This window comes from Sprattus sprattus, assembly GCF_963457725.1.
Source record: "Sprattus sprattus genome assembly, chromosome: 1".
Lineage (NCBI taxonomy): Eukaryota > Metazoa > Chordata > Actinopteri > Clupeiformes > Clupeidae > Sprattus > Sprattus sprattus.
This window is the reverse complement of record NC_137920.1, coordinates 31,781,900-31,800,346: the sequence shown is the minus strand read 5'-3', so window position 1 is coordinate 31,800,346 and position 18,447 is coordinate 31,781,900. Positions and strand designations below refer to the sequence as shown.

The 18,447-nt window shown below is 41.9% G+C and overlaps 2 protein-coding genes across 2 annotated transcripts; one reads left to right on the top strand and one right to left on the bottom strand.

The window, feature by feature from the left end:
• Nucleotides 1-1,130: 1,130 nt before the first annotated feature.
• Nucleotides 1,131-6,207, bottom strand: LOC308362462 (polycomb group RING finger protein 2-like). Its single transcript, XM_080835129.1, has 10 exons — nt 6,097-6,207; nt 5,414-5,544; nt 5,004-5,100; nt 4,583-4,638; nt 4,143-4,193; nt 3,346-3,454; nt 3,033-3,078; nt 2,740-2,838; nt 1,700-1,780; nt 1,131-1,463 (listed from the first exon to the last, which is right to left on the bottom strand). Exons 2-10 carry the CDS (start codon nt 5,523-5,525, stop codon nt 1,158-1,160), a joined length of 957 nt encoding a protein of 318 aa, XP_080691255.1. The 5' UTR covers nt 5,526-5,544; nt 6,097-6,207; the 3' UTR covers nt 1,131-1,157.
• Nucleotides 6,208-6,699: 492 nt separating this feature from the next.
• On the top strand, nt 6,700-15,649 carry LOC308365743 (phosphatidylinositol 5-phosphate 4-kinase type-2 beta-like). Its single transcript, XM_080839305.1, has 10 exons — nt 6,700-7,342; nt 9,586-9,683; nt 9,817-9,913; nt 10,232-10,384; nt 10,733-10,879; nt 11,548-11,586; nt 11,825-11,938; nt 12,206-12,458; nt 12,933-13,036; nt 14,037-15,649. The coding sequence occupies exons 1-10, from the start codon at nt 7,199-7,201 to the stop codon at nt 14,115-14,117; spliced, it is 1,230 nt and encodes a 409-aa protein (XP_080695431.1). The 5' UTR covers nt 6,700-7,198; the 3' UTR covers nt 14,118-15,649.
• The last annotated feature ends 2,798 nt before the right edge of the window (nt 15,650-18,447 follow it).

Genomic DNA, 18,447 nt, shown 5'->3' with positions numbered 1-18,447 from the left:
CATTGCCTACTCCAAAGGCATACCCAGGAGTCAGGTTTCACTCTCTACACCCACCAGGGGCCTCACAGGGTGGCGCAAGAGCTGATCTGTGGTCAGTACAGCCCTCTGGATCTCCATAATAAGGATCTGTGTTAAGTACACGAGTATTGGGGAAGTGCATGCAAGTTGTCTGATCCGTCCTAACACTGTGTGAACGTCTCCAGTCAGAGACAGGCAGTGGACCGTGACCTACCTCCATGAATGAGCTGCATTCCTTCACCAAAAAAACACAAAGAAGCAAAATTCAGGTGTTTTACTGCCTTAAAGAACATACATTGTAACATGCAGTGCTATAAAATAAATACAGAATAATTTTTGTTTGGTACATATAATTGATAGCAATGTACAGTATTACAGTTCAGTCCCCTCATTATGTTGAGGGGGTGTATTTTTTTTTCTTTTTTTAAACTTGAATGCTTCACTTTGTCAAGTGCTTTTGGCCATGTTTGTAACATTATCACTCCGGTTTTAAGTACTGTACAGGTTGTTTTTAAATGGTGTTATTGTAAAGAGCTTTGAGCTGTCTGTTGACTACAAAAAGTACAATTTCACAAATTCAGCTGCCTTTCATGTGCGAAGCATTACGATTACATTCTAATTGTAGTGCATTTATAGTGTTTAAAAAACAACAACCCAGAGTGACTGCTCTCGTCACCACGGAGTATATGGGATAAATAAGAATACATCTTCTCAATGCTCCAAATAAAATAATAACGCATGGCATTTTGAGTAGATACTCTGTCTGCAATGGATGTGGGATTGATGGTATTGTAAATTCACATTTATGAACACTTTTCCCTAACTGTGTGCAGTGAAGACAAGTCAGGGCACTCAAGTCCCGCAATACATGTGCCCTTTTCACACTCATACCATTTTGATACATAAGATTCATTGTATCATACAGCAATATATACATGTATATACAGTCTGTATACAAAAAGGGATTCGGCCGGTCTATGCAATTACTGTCAATAAAGCAGGCAGTTGATTCAGTCTTGTTTATGCAAGTTCTCTTTTAAAGCAGTCAGTCTTGAGCCACTTCCCACCGATCTAAGCCCGGGTCTCAGTTCAGATGGGCAAAGGGTTCGGTCAATTTGTGGTAATTACACATCCGGTAGTTACACATCTCCGGCTGGTCCATGGCTGCAGTTCTTCTGGTTGTTGTTGTTGTTCCTGGCTGAGTTGGCTAGGGGGCGCACCTGAGCGCTGTTGTGAGCAGGACTGGGGTTTGACTGGGCCGGGGTCGGAAGGGACGACTGCCCCGGGGGAGTGGCTGGTGGACTGAGAGGCTTGTCACTCAGCGAGTCGCTCTCGGAGACGCCGTCTGAGTGGGCGAGAGGGAGAGGGGACAGGACGGAAGAGCTGGAGGGACGGTGGCGCTTGCAGGTGGGCTGGACACGGTACTGCAGAGGGAGGGGACCATTCTGTGGGGGGGGGGGGTGGTTAGTATGAGAAAAACACAACACAAAATAACTATAATAAATATAATTCACAGCAACGGTCTCAACACTGACCATGAACCTCAGTCAGAGGGCAACTTGGATTAGGAGGACAATTTAGACAATGGCATCTACAAATGAACACACCTCGTGCAGGCTGACAGAATGTTTAGTACACCATGATTTTGCAGTAATTATTCAGAGGTTGAGAGATGTCTTACTTGTCTCCACGTGTAGATGTAGGCAATGTCCATTAGTGTGTAATAGTCTTTTAGGAGCTCATCTTCATACAAAACTTCAATCTAATAGAGCAGGAGAGGAGAAATACATCAGTGTAAGGCCAAACAGCCCAAACTCTTGCCTGCTACAGACCGTTATGACCGTATTACAGTCTGCCCTGGGAAACAAATTAATTCATCATTCAAACGGCTGCAACGGTGAAAATTATACTGGAAAACAGCAGCAATATAACCCACACGATGACTCGCTTCAGTTAGAGAGGCCACTTAATTAAAGCTAATTTTTTTTAATTGCATTTCAATTACCCATAAACAAGAACTCAAGAAATCCTATTTAGGAGAGATGCCATCAACATTGACTGGATCGTTAAGCTTCGACATGGATGAATACCATTCATTAAGTACAGGCTGTTAAATGCTTTTCAGGGCCTCTCTCTTCACGTGAAGTCTCTTCACAATTCAATATTTTAAACAAGACACTTAATAGGTCACACGCTGATGGTTTGCAACACTGCAGTTCTACCTGCATGTATAATTTCTTTCCTCTACATCAGTGTTCATGACGGAAATAATTAATTAAACCATAGATTAAAAAACACAGTGAGGTACTTCATATGAGCGTTTCACCTGTAAGAAAGGTTGTTAAAAGCATTTGAATCACGTACAAAGCGCACAGACAAACTATGTACTTTAAACTGGATTGTTACCATCTACTACCACAACAGGAACTCATCTTTCCTCATTTCTCCCAACAGTTGCTTAAAGGCCCAACATCACAAACTGCAGACAATCCTTTGCATTTGCACAGCATGGCAGAGGCATTACAGGCATGGACCACCTCACAATCAAGCCCTTGCCTGTTATGATGGGGTGACCCAAGACATTTTTGTAATTGACAACAAAATTAAAAGCTAGCCATAACGGCAGAGTTAGAACAACCCCATAACCCCTGTATAGACCTGGACAAGAGGTGGTATGGATGTAGGGGGTGGAGATGATGAGATTAGTAGCTCATAGGTTACCCTGTAAGTGCTGGGAATATCCATTTTGCTTCTCAGGAACTTGACTAGATGGGTGACCGTCATGGCTGCTGGGCAACGCAGGAAACGTTTGCTGTTGGTCTAAGAGAAAAGGGAAGAGACTAAATGTCAGACCAACCTAAACCATCTATGACAGATTAATAATTAGTTTCATATTTAAACAAGCATGCTGAATAATGGATACAGTGCGTTTTTACTTTGTGTTCAGATAAACTGCTTAATCGTAGTTTCTGCAAGTTCATTGGAAGATTGTGTAGAAGAAATAATATTCTTACCATTTCTCCATCTGAGTCTTTTGTATCTGGTGTTTTGAGGTCATTGCTAAAAAAATGAATGAAAAGACAAATGAACGAATAAACCATGGGAATCCTCATTTACACATTTAAAATACATTTAACACAGCTACAATAACTAATTAAAAGTGTTTTTTTTTACGCTACAACCAAACACAAATGTTTACAACCCAAAATCTGAGTGTAGTCCTCATCTCTGAAGCTGTCTGATCTTCATGGAACCGTACAGACCACAGGCAGTGTAGCAGTGATTATCTGGCTAGCCATTTAGAGCTCATTTCAACACTTTTCATACCCGCTTTTCCCATGGAACTGTATGGAGAGGCTGATTATCTCATCCTCTGCGATGATGCTCCTCTCCTGTTCCCTTACTCCCCCACGCTCCCCATTCAGGGTGTCTAATCCTGGGACACACACACAAAACACATACACACACACACACACAAACAAAACACATGGGATGGCTTGAATGACAGCCATGGCTTAAGATGAAAAGACTCCAACAAGTTAACAAGTTCACATTCCTGTTTGCCAGCACTGGTTTTGAAACATAAATAATGTAGGAACAATCAAGATCTGTCAGACTCCATTGTTGTCTTGCGAGTGAACACATGTTTCCTTCATGAGGAATGTCTTGGAAGACACAATTTAATGGTCAAAGACGTATGTTTCTTTTTAACATTTGCATGAGCTGAAATCTATCCTGACACAGCGTAGTCTCGTGGGGCTAGATCTGACTGGAACTTTGGTCATGAGTATAAAAGTTTTAAAGCCACTCGTTCACAGAGTGGCACTGAATGTTGAAAATTGATGGGAAAAGGGCCCACTTATATCTTCACAATAGCGCTAGTCACCATCACTGTTCAAATCGGCACTGCATTGTGATTTTAAACCTTTATAATCAGGTCAATGCCTATGAAGACCAAGTTTAAACTCATTCGACCCACGAATCATTCCCACTCCAACTTCCCACAAATTCCTACATGTGTACTGTCTGTTTTGTATGTCTATATTGGTCAGGCTTCAATAGACTCGATATAGGATGACACTGAACTTTTCACCAGAATATGATAGAGTGGGGTGTGTGCTAACCATTTGCAGCTGGGTGTCCTGCATAGAAGTCTCGCCTTCTTTTCATCTCATCTGCAGTGAAAAGAGAGAGAGAAAGAGAGAGAGAGAGAAATTGGAGATGTGTAAGAGACAGGTTTACGCACGTGCGTCTGATGATGAATGGCAACTCGTCTGTCTTTACTTAAACACATCTACATCAAAGGTAAGCTTTGCAGGGAAAACAAAATGCAATTGCCTATCTGTAAACACAAGACTGGCACAACATGAAATGTAATTAAGCTAATTTCCCATCTCTAATCATTTGAGAAACATCCATGTCAGTGAGTTCTCCTTCAACATCAGCACCTATTTTAAACAACTTGACAAGTTCGCAATCCCCACAGGTGTGCACATATACACACATGTGTAGGATGTATCCACAAGATAATGGGGCTCAAAAAGAAACAAACGTATAGCCTCACCTTTAAATAGACCTGGAACAAGCTTGTAGACTATGTCCTGGAGGGCTTGATCTGGCCTGCATAGAGCCATACATATCCACACATGTTAAAAATATGTAGGTTACCAATACTATACTGACACAATATGGTGAACAGCTAACGCAGGGAAAGATGAACTGAGCATGACACCAATTAACCAATTTAGCCTGCCTGTTCATAACTCCCCTGAGAGAATGACAGAAAGATTTCTTTGTCCTACACAGTGCAGCATTGAGTGCAACCGAAATCTTATGATGTGGTCCATAGGTTCACACCACAGAAACGCACATGCTAACGATACACTAATTACAAAGCATTCATATGAATATCAACGTAGACAGGAATTTGTTACGCCCACATGCAATACATAAATTCAAAGGAAGATCCTGGTATTATCACCAACCTTATGCTGAGCTGTGTGGGTGTTTTCTGTCCTTGCCCTTCGCACTGTGGACAGTAGTTGTTCCTCTCCAGGAAAGAAACAATACAACTCTTGCAGTCTGCACAAAGAGCATAACTTGAGTCATACATCGTATTGGTCCTTAACGCTGTTTACAATCAAGTCCTTACACTGGAGCACTTAAAATATAACCACGAGTCTCCATCCGTTTTGTGACATTTAGCTATGAAGCGTTATGCATAGCCTACACTGACCTCACGGGAGAAAATAGTGTATTAACACTGGATATAATCTGAAAAACACCAGTGAGCTAAAGATCTGTGTTGGTACGAATGTAAACACTGAAAGTGATCCACTGAAAATCATAACAATGCAGCCGACCAAGTGTGTCAGTTTGGGTCAAACAGACTTACAGGAGTGCAGGCATTCTACAATGGTGGTGGCATCGATGAAATATCCCACACAGAGTGGACAAATGAGGTTTGGATTTAAATCCGTAATTTTGATTCTTTTGGTTTTATGCATGTTATCCTGCCGGTAGAATCTGGAATGGGCGAAAAAAGGTGTCATATTAGAAATAACATACAATGGACATGAGGATAACACAGAGACAATGTAGCCATACAGTCTAGATAAAGTATCCACAACCACGATTGCTCCTTTATATTACATGTTGGAGTTTAAAAAATTTACGGAAAAATTAACATGTTTTGTTTTCCCATTAAGACTGACAAAAACTGTATGTCATTTAACCATCAATACAGGAGGCTAAGCTGACGCGTTAGCTAGGTAGCTAACCAACATACGGAGAGAGGACAACCGTTCTACGTTTTAATTTCACAAACGCAAAAGATTGCGAAATCAGGTTTGCGTTAGCACTGTCACGACACAACAGCTATATGAAACAAAAGAGAGATGTGATGGAATAACTGAATCCAACGCGGCCATCTTAAACTTCACTAGCTGGCTAGTCGTATTGGTTCCTAAAAGAGAGAAAGTAGCTGGACCCTATGAGCAAGCCCACGGATTTTGTATTTGTGCAGGATTATGTCTAACCCGCAACAAATAACGAAAACGCATAACCACAACCTCCTACCTGCTTTGGCATGAAAAATGCACTTTCTTGAGACAAATGAGCCTGAAGCATGGGGCTATCCTTTGTGATTATTTCTGCAGCGGCGCCAGAATACACTGTTCTTTCTTACGCTCATCTACAAGACGACCTGCCCAGTCTAGTCACGTGGTATTGTTTCCATCGTCACGACATCCCCTTTACCATGTCCATAGACGTATGTAAATAATAAAGATGGAGACAGTTTACCTTATAGAAATGGGATTGAATATGTTTCACTATAAAAATGGATTTGTAGCTTACTTGAAAACGTCAAAGTGAATAATTATTTTAAACAAAGAAGGCCATTCGCCACAAATTCTAAACAAATGCTGCAAATACTGGTTAAAAGTTTTTAATTTCTTGTCTCGGATTATACAGTCAAATGGAATAAATCTATCAGATTTAATTTTGATTACTTTCCCTAAACCCAAAATGTGACCCCACCCTCCTTGGTAGGTGATTGATTTGGCGCATCTGAAGCCGGGTGTGAATAATGCACGCAATGAGCAACAGACACGGCAGTTCTACTGTCCACCAGTTGTAGGTGCGCTTCAGCGCAGAATGTACCGTAGACGCCATCTTGGGGAGATCCCGGAGCTGGTGACAACTATATGAAGCTCATCAAAATGAGATTATTAAACTTATAATAAAACCTTTTCTTTTTTGTTTTGTTTGGGACTGCACCGGAGAATAGGTGTTTTGTTCTGTGGTGGCTTATTTGCGTGCGAAGACTCAACCGTGGCTGAAGTCAAGCCTGCCTGTAACGTTGGTTAGATGGCCGGCTAGCTAACTACGCTAGCTATCTATGCCAGCTGGTCTGTGCGCCGCTCCGGACTGATCCGTGGCCTGCAGCAGAGAAAGGGTGGTGACGGCGCAAAATGCAATCCCGTTATTTTTCTTCGGAAACCATCTATTTCTCCAAGAAATTGCTGTTGGGACAACGTGCATATCCGATAATGCACTTATAGATAGCCAAGTACCTGTCATCTTCAATTTTGCTGTACATTTCGTGTACCTACAGATTAGCTGGCTAGCTTGCTAGCTTCCTTGCTGTCTGCGTTGCCTAATATTCACTTGAAGAGACATGTCATCCAATTGTACAAGCACAGGGCCGGTGAGCGCCAGCAAAACGAAGACGAAAAAGAAACATTTTATTGGACAGAAAGTAAAACTGTTTCGTGCAAGCGAGCCTATTCTCAGCGTTCTAATGTGGGGTGTCAACCATACGGTAAATAACGACCGCTAACTTGCATCTTTCATTCCTACATTCATTCTTGCTAACGTTTGCTAGTCAGGGACTAGACAGCTAGATACTAGTTGGCAGCTAATTGTAAGCTAATGTTACTAATGAATATAATGTTGAAATTGCAAACATTAGACGTAATATGGATATCTTAACAGCATTCATGAAACGTAATTCTGTTATTACATTACGTAGCTACTGTGTTGAGAAACTTTTGAGGTTCGATATGTGTGCTTACACTAGCTCACGTTGAAGTCAGTGTCTTTGAACTGAGCCATCACTTCTGAACTAATAGCACACACAAGTTACACGTCAGTGCTTCGAAACAGCCACTTCTCGAATAAGAAGCTAGCGGCTTAGGTGTCAGCCTAGACGGATATATAAATACTTTTGGTTGGCAAGGGCATTGGAAATGTCTTGCAAGCGCGACTTGCACGACTTAACGCCTGGCATTTCATTGCTACGGTCTCCGGCTACATCAGAAGTAGTGGTGTGTCGCATGCCTTCCTGGGTTGTGTTGGAAGGGGTGTGACCCGATTTGTTTATTGTCTACTGTTGATAATGCTCTGCACTGATTTTAGCGCTGTTTTTGGCTGTTTGCAATACGTTATTCTACGTAATTCATACATTACATGATACTACATTTGAGCGTATGTAAAACTACACCAGCAACCTTAGGTGTGCAAGATGTGCATTTATTTAGTGATTGCAGAATGCTCGTTATAAGGGACCGTATAGAAAGCGCTCGGTGGAGCGGTGGGAGCCTAGACTAAACATTTAGTACCCCGTGCACGACTCAAGCAGTGTACTCCCTTCTGGTCTAACTCTGATAATAGTTGCACAACCGGGTTGGCCAGGCACTACAACCAGCGCCTGGAATGCTAAACTACTTTTGAATACACAATGCTGTGATTGGCACTTAACAAACCTTGCTGTCAAAATGTAAGATGGTTCTGCAGGCAAAAGTCAATATGAGAGAGATACTAACACCCTGTCATGTCTACAATTAGGCTGTTTTACTGTTTTAATAACTGACAGGACCTGAGGGCATCACCATTCACCTAATAATGAAACAGCTCACTCACTTTATGTATTGCTCACTTCTGAAGTAATTTGTTTTGCCCCTGAGTGTCTCGCTAATCATCCGACAGGAAACCCTTAAAATGAATGAGCTGGTTCCATCTCTTTAAATGCTATGTCATTAACAAAATATATTAAAATCACATAAGCATTCTTCTTTCTCTTGTTCCAGGAATTGAATAGGACTGGGCTATATTAAAATTACATCTTCTTTCCAATGTCCCCTAGAAGCAAAATGGACAGAATTAGAAGTAGGCCACATTTATTTCAGACTTATGCATGCTTTGATAGAAAGCATTGCCTATGAATAGCCTATTTTCATTATAACTTCCACAACATGATGAAGGGTTCCCAGTCAGTCAAACTAGGAAGACTTGTGCTAAGATCCTGAACAGACTCTTGTTCTGACCTGCTCCATAAATCAAATGGAAGCAGATGAAGGGGCGCTTCAGCACTTCTCCATTTGAGTTACGTAGATCAGACAGCCTGCTCAGCTGCAGCCTAAATAATGGCTTCCATAATTATTGTTGCCACTGCCTGCCACTCGGCCTCAGCTCAGGCATTTAAAATCAAACAGGAAAAGCTGAGCCCGGTGCTGTCACGCCGTCGTTGATCACCCTCTAAATAACTTTGTCAAAAAAAGTCATCTTGAAGCTTGCAAAGGGTAGGAAGCATTTGTATTTGAAGATATATTTTTTTTCGTGTTTGTTTCTATTCTGTCTCAAACTCATCAGTAGGGAGGGAAATTTGTTCTGCCAGTTTGAAATTTGTAAGGTGTGGTACTACAGTCTGATGCTTGGGCTGGTGTTACTAACATCTCTGTTTGAAGTGGATCTTTTTGTAGCTATGGTTTCCTCTAAGCTGGAGCTGATACACAGGTCATACATTGGGTCTTTCTCATGTTTATTTATTCTTCCCTGAATCTCTGCCCACTCTCCTAGCAAACACAATTAAAGTTTTTATCTCAAATGTAATGACTGGTTAGGAAAATAACGGCTTCTAAAAATGGACCTGGCTTCATTGTAGTCAGGTTCACACTGAGCACAATGTGCCTACATGCAGTCAACCATTGAAAGTGTGTGTGTTTGTGTCTGTATTATCCACTGAATCAATTCACCCATTTCTCCATCTCTGCGCCTGTGTTGCAGATCAACGAGCTGAGTAACGTGCCTGTCCCAGTCATGCTAATGCCTGACGATTTTAAAGCCTACAGTAAGATCAAAGTGGACAACCATCTATTTAACAAGTATGTTGAAAGATACAAGTCACTCACATGTACACTTATGTAGACATGTCCTCTGGACCATAAGAACCCTGTCTAAAGAAACGGCGTGGATCTGAATATCTATTTATCTTCGCCACATTTCTTTCTCCTGCAGGGAAAACCTGCCTAGCCGCTTCAAGTTCAAGGAATACTGCCCCATGGTGTTCCGTAATCTGAGGGAACGCTTCGGCATCGATGACCAAGACTACCAGGTGAGATGAGATGTGTCTGGTGTTTTTGTGAGACGCATTGGGTATGATCTCGAGGGCCTTTCAGGAATTCAAGCCACTCACTCACTACTGGATCTTGGCCAGGCTTTTTTTTAACCAGTGATTTATTACCTCAACAAAGCAGTGAGTGCAGCAGTGATTTAGCTCCTCACCTCTAGCTCTGCCTCATTTTACATCTGTTATTCATCTTGTCATCCATCCATCCACTCACTTCTTCTTTTTCTCTCTCCTGTCCTTCCTTCTGCCTTTTTTTCTCACTCGACTGCCTCTGATTTCCCTCTCTCTCTCTGATTGGTGCAGAACTCGTTGACGAGGAGTGCTCCCCTCAACAGTGACTCACAGGGCCGCTTCGGAAACCGCTTCCTGTCCACATACGACCGCCACTTTGTCATCAAGACCGTCTCCAGCGAGGACATTGCCGAGATGCACAACATACTTAAGAAGTACCACCAGGTGAGAGACAATCGATGACTGCCTCTGCTTAGTAGCCTATCAATTGCATTTAGAGGAGAGACTCTATAAAAATGATTACTGCAAATATAGGAAGATATATTTACAATAGGCATTTATAATAACGTTTATATAATCATATCTAAACAATTCAGGAACCTCCCTCCAAACACATTATTCAGATGGGTTGTGTGGATTCAGCATATCTTTCTGACCCGTGTATGCGACAATATAATTATAATAATATATAAGTATATTTATATTATGAATATGTAAAAAATTCAGGCAATATGCGTGTCAATATGTGTGGTATTTTCCTCACTGGTTCTCGTCTCTTCTGGATGCTCACAGTTTATCGTGGAGTGCCACGGCAGCACGTTGCTCCCGCAGTTCTTAGGGATGTACCGGCTAACGGTCGACGGCGTCGAGACGTACATGGTGGTGACGCGCAACGTCTTCAGTCACCGGCTCACCGTGCATCGCAAATACGACCTGAAGGTACGTCGAAAGCCCAGCCACCGACAACACCACAGGGGGCCGACACGGGGCAATACACTTCACTCTTGTTTAACACTTTTTATTGGTGTTTTTTGGGTAATCAATACAATTATACCAAATACACGTCACTCTTACGCGTGCACCTACACTTAATGCCTCAGAATTGGTGTCACACAAATGTTCTGTTTCATCCAAACGTGTAGTGAATTAGTTATCTACTAGATGTTATTTGACTTCTTCGATTTTCTGATCGACTCCACAAAGACCCATTTTATGGCTAAGCAGTAATGAGTTTGTTTGACCTAGCATATTTCTTTTATTTTTTTCATCTTTTGTAACAATGCATCATATTGCTGTCATACCCTTCAGAGATTACATTGCTTCTGTCGGCATTGGTGTTGACTTGTGTTTTTTTTTTTAACTCTAATCCTTTCTAATTCTTGGGGTAGTTGTGTCAAATGAGTAAGATACATTCAGGAGTTAATTTATAGAGAGTGTGGTAGTTGGACATCATTTAATGGTAACCACTGACTTTGTAGGATGAGATGCTCTTGTAGGTGTTGGTGTTGCACTACATGTATTCTGCCACCCTGATCCTTTGTCGCTACATTATTAAAAAATACTTGCCTGTCAGCTAAATTGTGTCCTTGACCCCTTGTATGTTTTAGGGGTCTACAGTGTCCAGGGAAGCCAGCGACAAGGAAAAAGTAAGCTTTTACTCCAGCAATCCTGCATACCAGAACATGCACAGAAACTGTCAGCCAAAATTGGTCAAACTGAAAATCCTATTGATAAGTTGTATTTGATTGTTGTGTCTGACCTTTCATGTGAAGTCTAATAATTGTCTTACTATATCTTTACCTAAAAATTTGAGATATGATACGTAATTATACGTAAAGTATTTTAATTGATTTCACTTTATTCAATGAACCGATTTCTTCTCAGGCAAAGGACCTTCCAACTTTCAAAGACAACGACTTTCTGAACGAAGGCCAGAAGCTCCAGATTGGAGATGACAACAAGAAGTTATTCCTAGACAAGTTAAAACGTGACGTAGAGGTAGGTTTACTCATATTCGTCCTCCATCTCTCTGTGCATCTTTGACTCTGTTTTTATCTCTTTCATGTTTAAAAACAAGTATATTCATACACCTCTGCACCCTTCTCCTCCTCCTACTCCTTGTTTTTCTGTGTACTGACTTATTTTTTCCCTTTCATTTAAGTCAAGCATATTCATACCCACTACATCTTTGTGTTCTTCTCATTGTGTATCCTAACCCACTGACTCTCTCTCTCTCTCTCTCTCTCTCTCTCTCTCTCTCCCTAGTTCCTAGCCACGTTGAAGATCATGGACTACAGCCTGCTGGTGGGCATCCATGATGTGGACCGGGCAGAGCAGGAGGAGATGGACGTGGAGGGCACTGGTGACGACGATGACTACGATGCCGACGGCGGGCCCATGACCGGCTCGTTCGGCACCCCGCCCGACAGCCCAGGAAACCTGCTCAACTTCGCCGGCTTCTTCGGGCCCGGCGAGTTCGACCCGTCAGTGGACGTGTACGCCATCAGGAGTCATGATGGTGAGCAGAGAACAGGGGACAGGCCGGCTGCAGGAAGTGTTCACAGGGGCATAAACTCACTCACTCACTCACACACACACTCACTCACTCACTCACTCACTCACTCACTCACACACTCACTCACTCACTCACTCACTCGCTCACTCACTCACTCACACACACACACACTCACTCACTCACTCACTCACTCACTCACTCACTCACTCACTCACTCACTCACTCACTCACTCACTCACTCACTCACTCACTCACTCACTCACTCACTCACTCACTCACTCACTCACTCATTCACACACTCACACACTCATTCACACACTCACTCACTCACTCACTCACTCACTCACACACACTCACACACACTCACTCACTCACTCACTTACACACACACTCACTCACTCACACACTCAGTTTGGAAAGACTGTCCAGCACCTGTCCAAAAGAACATACCTCAGTTTCTCCTCTCTCTCGTGCCAGGTGTCGTGAAGAAAGAAGTGTACTTCATGGCCATCATTGACATCCTCACCCACTATGATGCGAAGAAGAAAGCTGCACATGCTGCCAAAACTGTGAAACATGGGGTGAGTTGCACCGCACTGCGCCGCATTCATTACCCAGAGAGATTTCCAGGTGTTTCCGTTGGCAACTGCAGTAGATTAACCAACTCAGAGAGTGCAAAAGAAGTCCACGGTTGCCATAGGGTAAATCCAGTAGTGGCCTTTTAGGGGGGTCCAGCAGTGCCCCGTTCATTTTTTCATTAGTGAATGTCAAATGCAAATTAATACAATAACTGCCGACAGTAGCACAGATTGCCAACAATTTCTCCCCATTACTTTACAAAGCCAGTTTGAAGGGGCTTTGCTGAGATAGTCATAGCCACCGCACGCAAACTTGGACTCTTGGCAGGTTAGCAAGGCAAAAGTTATGACTGGGAAAGAATATAAATAGCAAAGAGCCATAAAAGCACTGTGAAATATCAGTTCATGGCCTGATTACTCCACATGATTTGCTTGCAAAGTGAATGTCTACACCCAATCAAAAAGGAACTGGAGGAAGAACATATTCATAGAGCAGTCTAGAATGGACAGCTTGATAGCCAACAATGTGTTGATACATGTGAAACATGTATGAAGAAGTAATTCAACAGACTGGGTCTACAATGAGTCATTTTGTTTGGCAATCGATTCAATTTGATTAAAAAAGATTAAAGATGCGATTCTTATCCAGTTTCTCCATTAGGAGCATGGAAGTGACAGGTGTAATTTGATTGGCTGTTGAGCTCAAATATCAACAACCTCTAAGCACTTATCAGCCTATTGAATGGCTTGATAAGGTCCATAATATTAGACGCCTGTGGGATAGGGCTGGCCACACAAAGTAGGAAGTTATGAATATGGTAGCGTGGTGCTTGTGACCAATCCTGTCTTTAGTGTTTCTATATATGTGTTAGAGTGAAGGCATATTCTTGAAGAGCTCTCAAACCTGACACTGGCATTAGTGGCACCATGATTCACCAGCTGACCTCACCTGACCTCTTCTGTCGTGCCACCCCACTGAGCTGTAAATCTCCGTCTCCCGCAGGCTGGCGCTGAGATCTCCACCGTGAACCCGGAACAGTACTCCAAACGGTTCTATGAGTTCATGTCCAACATCCTCTACTAGACGTCCTTCCCTCCAACACTACACTCACCCACCCAGAGACCTGCAGTTGACTTACTTACAGTACTTTTGTAGACCTCCACTCTCTCTCTCTCTCTCTCTATCCCTCTCTCTTCTCCCCTTCTGTCTCTGTCTTTCTCTCTCTCTCTGTATCTCTGCTCTGTGTTTATATTTCTGCGTCTTTCTCTCTCATCTTGCCCCCGAACCCCTTTCATTTCGGTCTCCTAGAGGCATATAGCACATAGACACAGGAGCAAGGCTGTTACCGCCACAACCCCCACCCCTTCTTGAAAACACCACAAGGGATAACAGGTGAGGGGCAGTTGACCGCTGGACTGACTCTAATAGCAAAGCTTCAACTCCACCCCACCCCACCGCAAAAAAGCCGAGACTGTCGTACTTTCACCCAGCGACTCTGCAACCTCTTTGTCAGGTACAAGGGATGGATGGGAAACTGTGCAGAATGACATTTCAAGAAAAGAAAAGAAAAAAGAAAAAAAAAACAAGTGACTCCATTGCCCCTGCCCTATCTCCCACACAACATGCCCTCCCCCTCTCTTTCCTTGTCTCCAGACATGTTTTACTTTTGACGCCAGCACCTTCTCACTAATGCCTTGAAAGTGGGTCTAGGCTTCAAGTATCCTGTTATTATCAGCAACCTTTTTATTTTATTTTGGTGTCTGTCCATGCGCTCATTCTATTTTGGATGTTTTTTTTTTTGTTTTCTTAAATATAATACCCCAACACACTCTTAAAATAGCACTCTGAGGACAAAAAAAGGAAGATACAGCACACGAGACGAGACGGGTCAAATCTTGTGACCGTTTGCCGCAAAAAAAACTACTTGCAGTGGAACAACAGTGGTATACAACCCTACTCGAGCCTCGAGTTCAAATGGATGAAAACCCAAAGGTGATCTTGAAAATGTGCAAGGGAAAAATCATTGAATTGCAGTGGCAAAAATGCATGTCTGTCAAACAGAGCCGACATCTCATGTCTCCGTCAACACCAAAACCACTAATCTCATTTAATGGACGTAAGTGTTTGAATGTTATGTTGCCATATTTGTTTGAAGTCAATTGTGTCTGTCAACTTGATCGGTTAACAAAAATGGATTAAGAAACTACACCAGAAAAAAAAGGAATTCGAAAAGCAAATATACCAGTTTTATTACCATGAGAATCATTTTTATATCTTGTTTACATTAATGTAGCATTTTTGTGTTTGTATACAGTATTGTTTTGTTACCAACATATGTTAGAAAAGGAAGTTACTTGAAAACTGATCCAGTGCATATTAAAGGGAGTTTTATTCTTTTTTTTTTTTCACGTTTGTTTTATAAAGAGTTGGTTTTACTGAAATTGTTGGTAACTAGACAAATGATGTTGTGATATGTTGCCTAAAGAGAAAAAAAAAATCAACTGTCAGTGTGAAGCACGAGGAAAGGGTGTGTCAGAAATTGAAGTTGTCTTAAAAACTCCTAACTAATGATTAATATGCCAGCACTAGAAATGGACTCACCATCAACTCTCCAAACCCACACAAGAGATCTCAGTAAATGGTGAATTCTGAGCAAATTTTGTTGGGTCTTGTCTTATTATCAGTTTATCAGTGTCCGCTCATGTTGCGAAGGGGCACTCCATACAAACTAGTAGGCCTTACAATCATGAACGGGCTGGTATGTTTACACGTACAAGTCACCTGTCGCTTGCCTCATCTCCACCTTCTGTTTTCCCCCCCTCACATACTTCTGATATTTACTATAGGACTTCGAGCTACAGAGTTAGTTTTGCTATAGCAAAATGCTAATAACTTCTCATAAGTATTCAGTGAACGTCCTTACCTGCACAGCAGATATTCGTCAGAAATGAAGGTATAGTAGACCTCCCTCCCAACACACACCCCAGATGTTTTCTCTACTTAAGACTACTCATCACTGCTTGTTTGATATATTTATTTGGGGCTCTGCATCATTGTCAGGTACAGCTGATTTTTAATGATTGTAATCTTTTTGTACAGATTTTTTGGATCCAGTAGCCATTCCCAGGTTAAACATGAATAAACTAGGTACACATAGCTGCTTGCACAGTAGCCCCATTAGCAGTGGAAAGTAATCCTCTGCCAGAGTTGGACCATTGATCTTGCATGCAAATATCCTGCAAGGGAGCACCAAATCACCTCCTAATCAATGTGTACTGTGGTTTCATGCAGCAGTGCGCACAGAAGTTGAATTGAGGACAAAACCCGACCCAAAAGGCTGAGATTACAAAGCCTGCTCATTATATTTGCCATAGGTTACCGCCAGAATTGGGGACGGAATACATGGAACGGCGTTATGTAATTAGGATACAAAAAAGGGTAACTGTATTCCGGTAGGTTTTTTTTTTAAAAGACGTAATTAGATACAGATACTTTTAGCAAAAAAAATGGATTATTAACAGGATTACAAATATATTTTAAAATGCAAAACATTATTATCCTCTACATGCGCACTCTACAACACGTCACGAGAAGACAACAGAGACAACTACAAGTCCATTTGATGACCTCGAGTTAAAAAAAATGCTTTCCCTGGATGGAAATATCGACGCTATTTTGTCCTCGAAGCTGAAAGTGGGAAGAACATAACAGTGCAGTGCACCTCATGGCTCCCCGCGGTGAAAATACTGTCGTTGTCCAAGGACTCCACATCAAAATGCATGAAGGATTTACAGGCAAGACCAACACGTCTAACGTCTACACACAGACATCCAGTTAGCTAAAGTAAAAGTAGCCTGGATTTGCATAATTACATAAAGCAGATTTGTCTTTAAAATAAACTGCAGAGGGTTTAATTGTCATTTTATTTTCTAAGGTTACTTTGTGCTGTTGACTTACAGAATACGCTTAAGTGAAAGCCATTTTATGATGATGCGAGGCGTGACACGGAGTGAAGGGTTTAAGTAGAGAGGTGACAGGTGTGCGTGATTAGTACTCCGGTGATGGTGAATGAGCTGGAGGTGCATGAGTGGAAGACGAAGGGGGCGTGGCAGGGGCAGAGTTCAGCGCTGGCATGACATGCACACATCAAACCACAACCACACGGCCCTCATGCCCATTTTCATTCAGGCCAACAAACTAAACTAGTTCACATTTCCGCCATGCAGGCCCACGCTATATTGCAAAGGGGATTGGGCAAAAAGTGTATAATTATGCAAGGCATTGGTTTGTAAAAACTGTTGACAGTGAGAGAGTGTTCAACTACGGCTAAGCAAAGTAGGTGACGACCGGTTTATTTTTATTTTCAATATTTCATAATTTCTTCTATGTTGTCGCAAATGATGTGTGATTCACTAGTAAAGAATTTTGCATTTGGTGAAATGCTGCATTTGGGCCCAAACAGGATATCCTGACATTCCAATCAAAATACAGTGGCGCATAAAAATAGCTTTACATATGTAGTATTGAGTTCAGATTGTTGTCTAACACATAGCTATGATAACATAGTACATTTTGATATTTGTAGCATACTAAGTGTATTTCCTCAGTAACAAGTAGGATGCCCACACCAGATGTTATTTATATAGGACTTCTGCAAAAATGCAGGATGTCACTGGTGTGTGCCCTTTATGGAGGGGTTTGTGGAAAGCACAACCACTTCATGAAATGCATGAATTCAATTGAGTCTCAGTTTATGACTCTAGCACTACATGTCTTTGTCTTCAAGGTTGGACCAATGTTTTTTGGCATTGACAAAATCCAAAAGTATCGGATAGTAATCAAGATACATTACTTTAATGTTGTGATACTTGGAATAGGTTACTGAATACAATTATTAACAGGTAATCAGTAATTGTATTGGAATACATTTTTAAAGTTATCCTCCCAACCCTGGTTACTGCAATGCTATAAACAGAGATCCTTCACACTTCTGCCTCAGCATACTGAGACAGCCGGATCTTAAAGGCTAAATCTCCTACAGTGGATATTATCAATCCTGCTCCTGAAACCCTGCATGTTTTTCATCTTTCCCAGCCCTGTCTGCATACCAGAATAGCACTCAATTAGCTGTACATATGTGATTTAAGTCAGTCAAGAGCGTTATAATTCGACACCTTGCAGTCAGGTGTGGCTGGTTCAATTTCCGTGCAAGAGGGGGTCCTGGAACAGACCTTCGTCCTACAGCATTCAAAATGTTTGGAAATGGCTAATTGTCACATAATTGAGTAGGCAAAAAGAGATCAGTGGGAGTTAGCTACTATTAGTAAACTTGTTGTAAAAGTGTTATTTCACTTTAAGTCCGAAATGTATTTCTCTTCTTCAGTTCTAGACAAACGACGAGGCCACAGTCAGA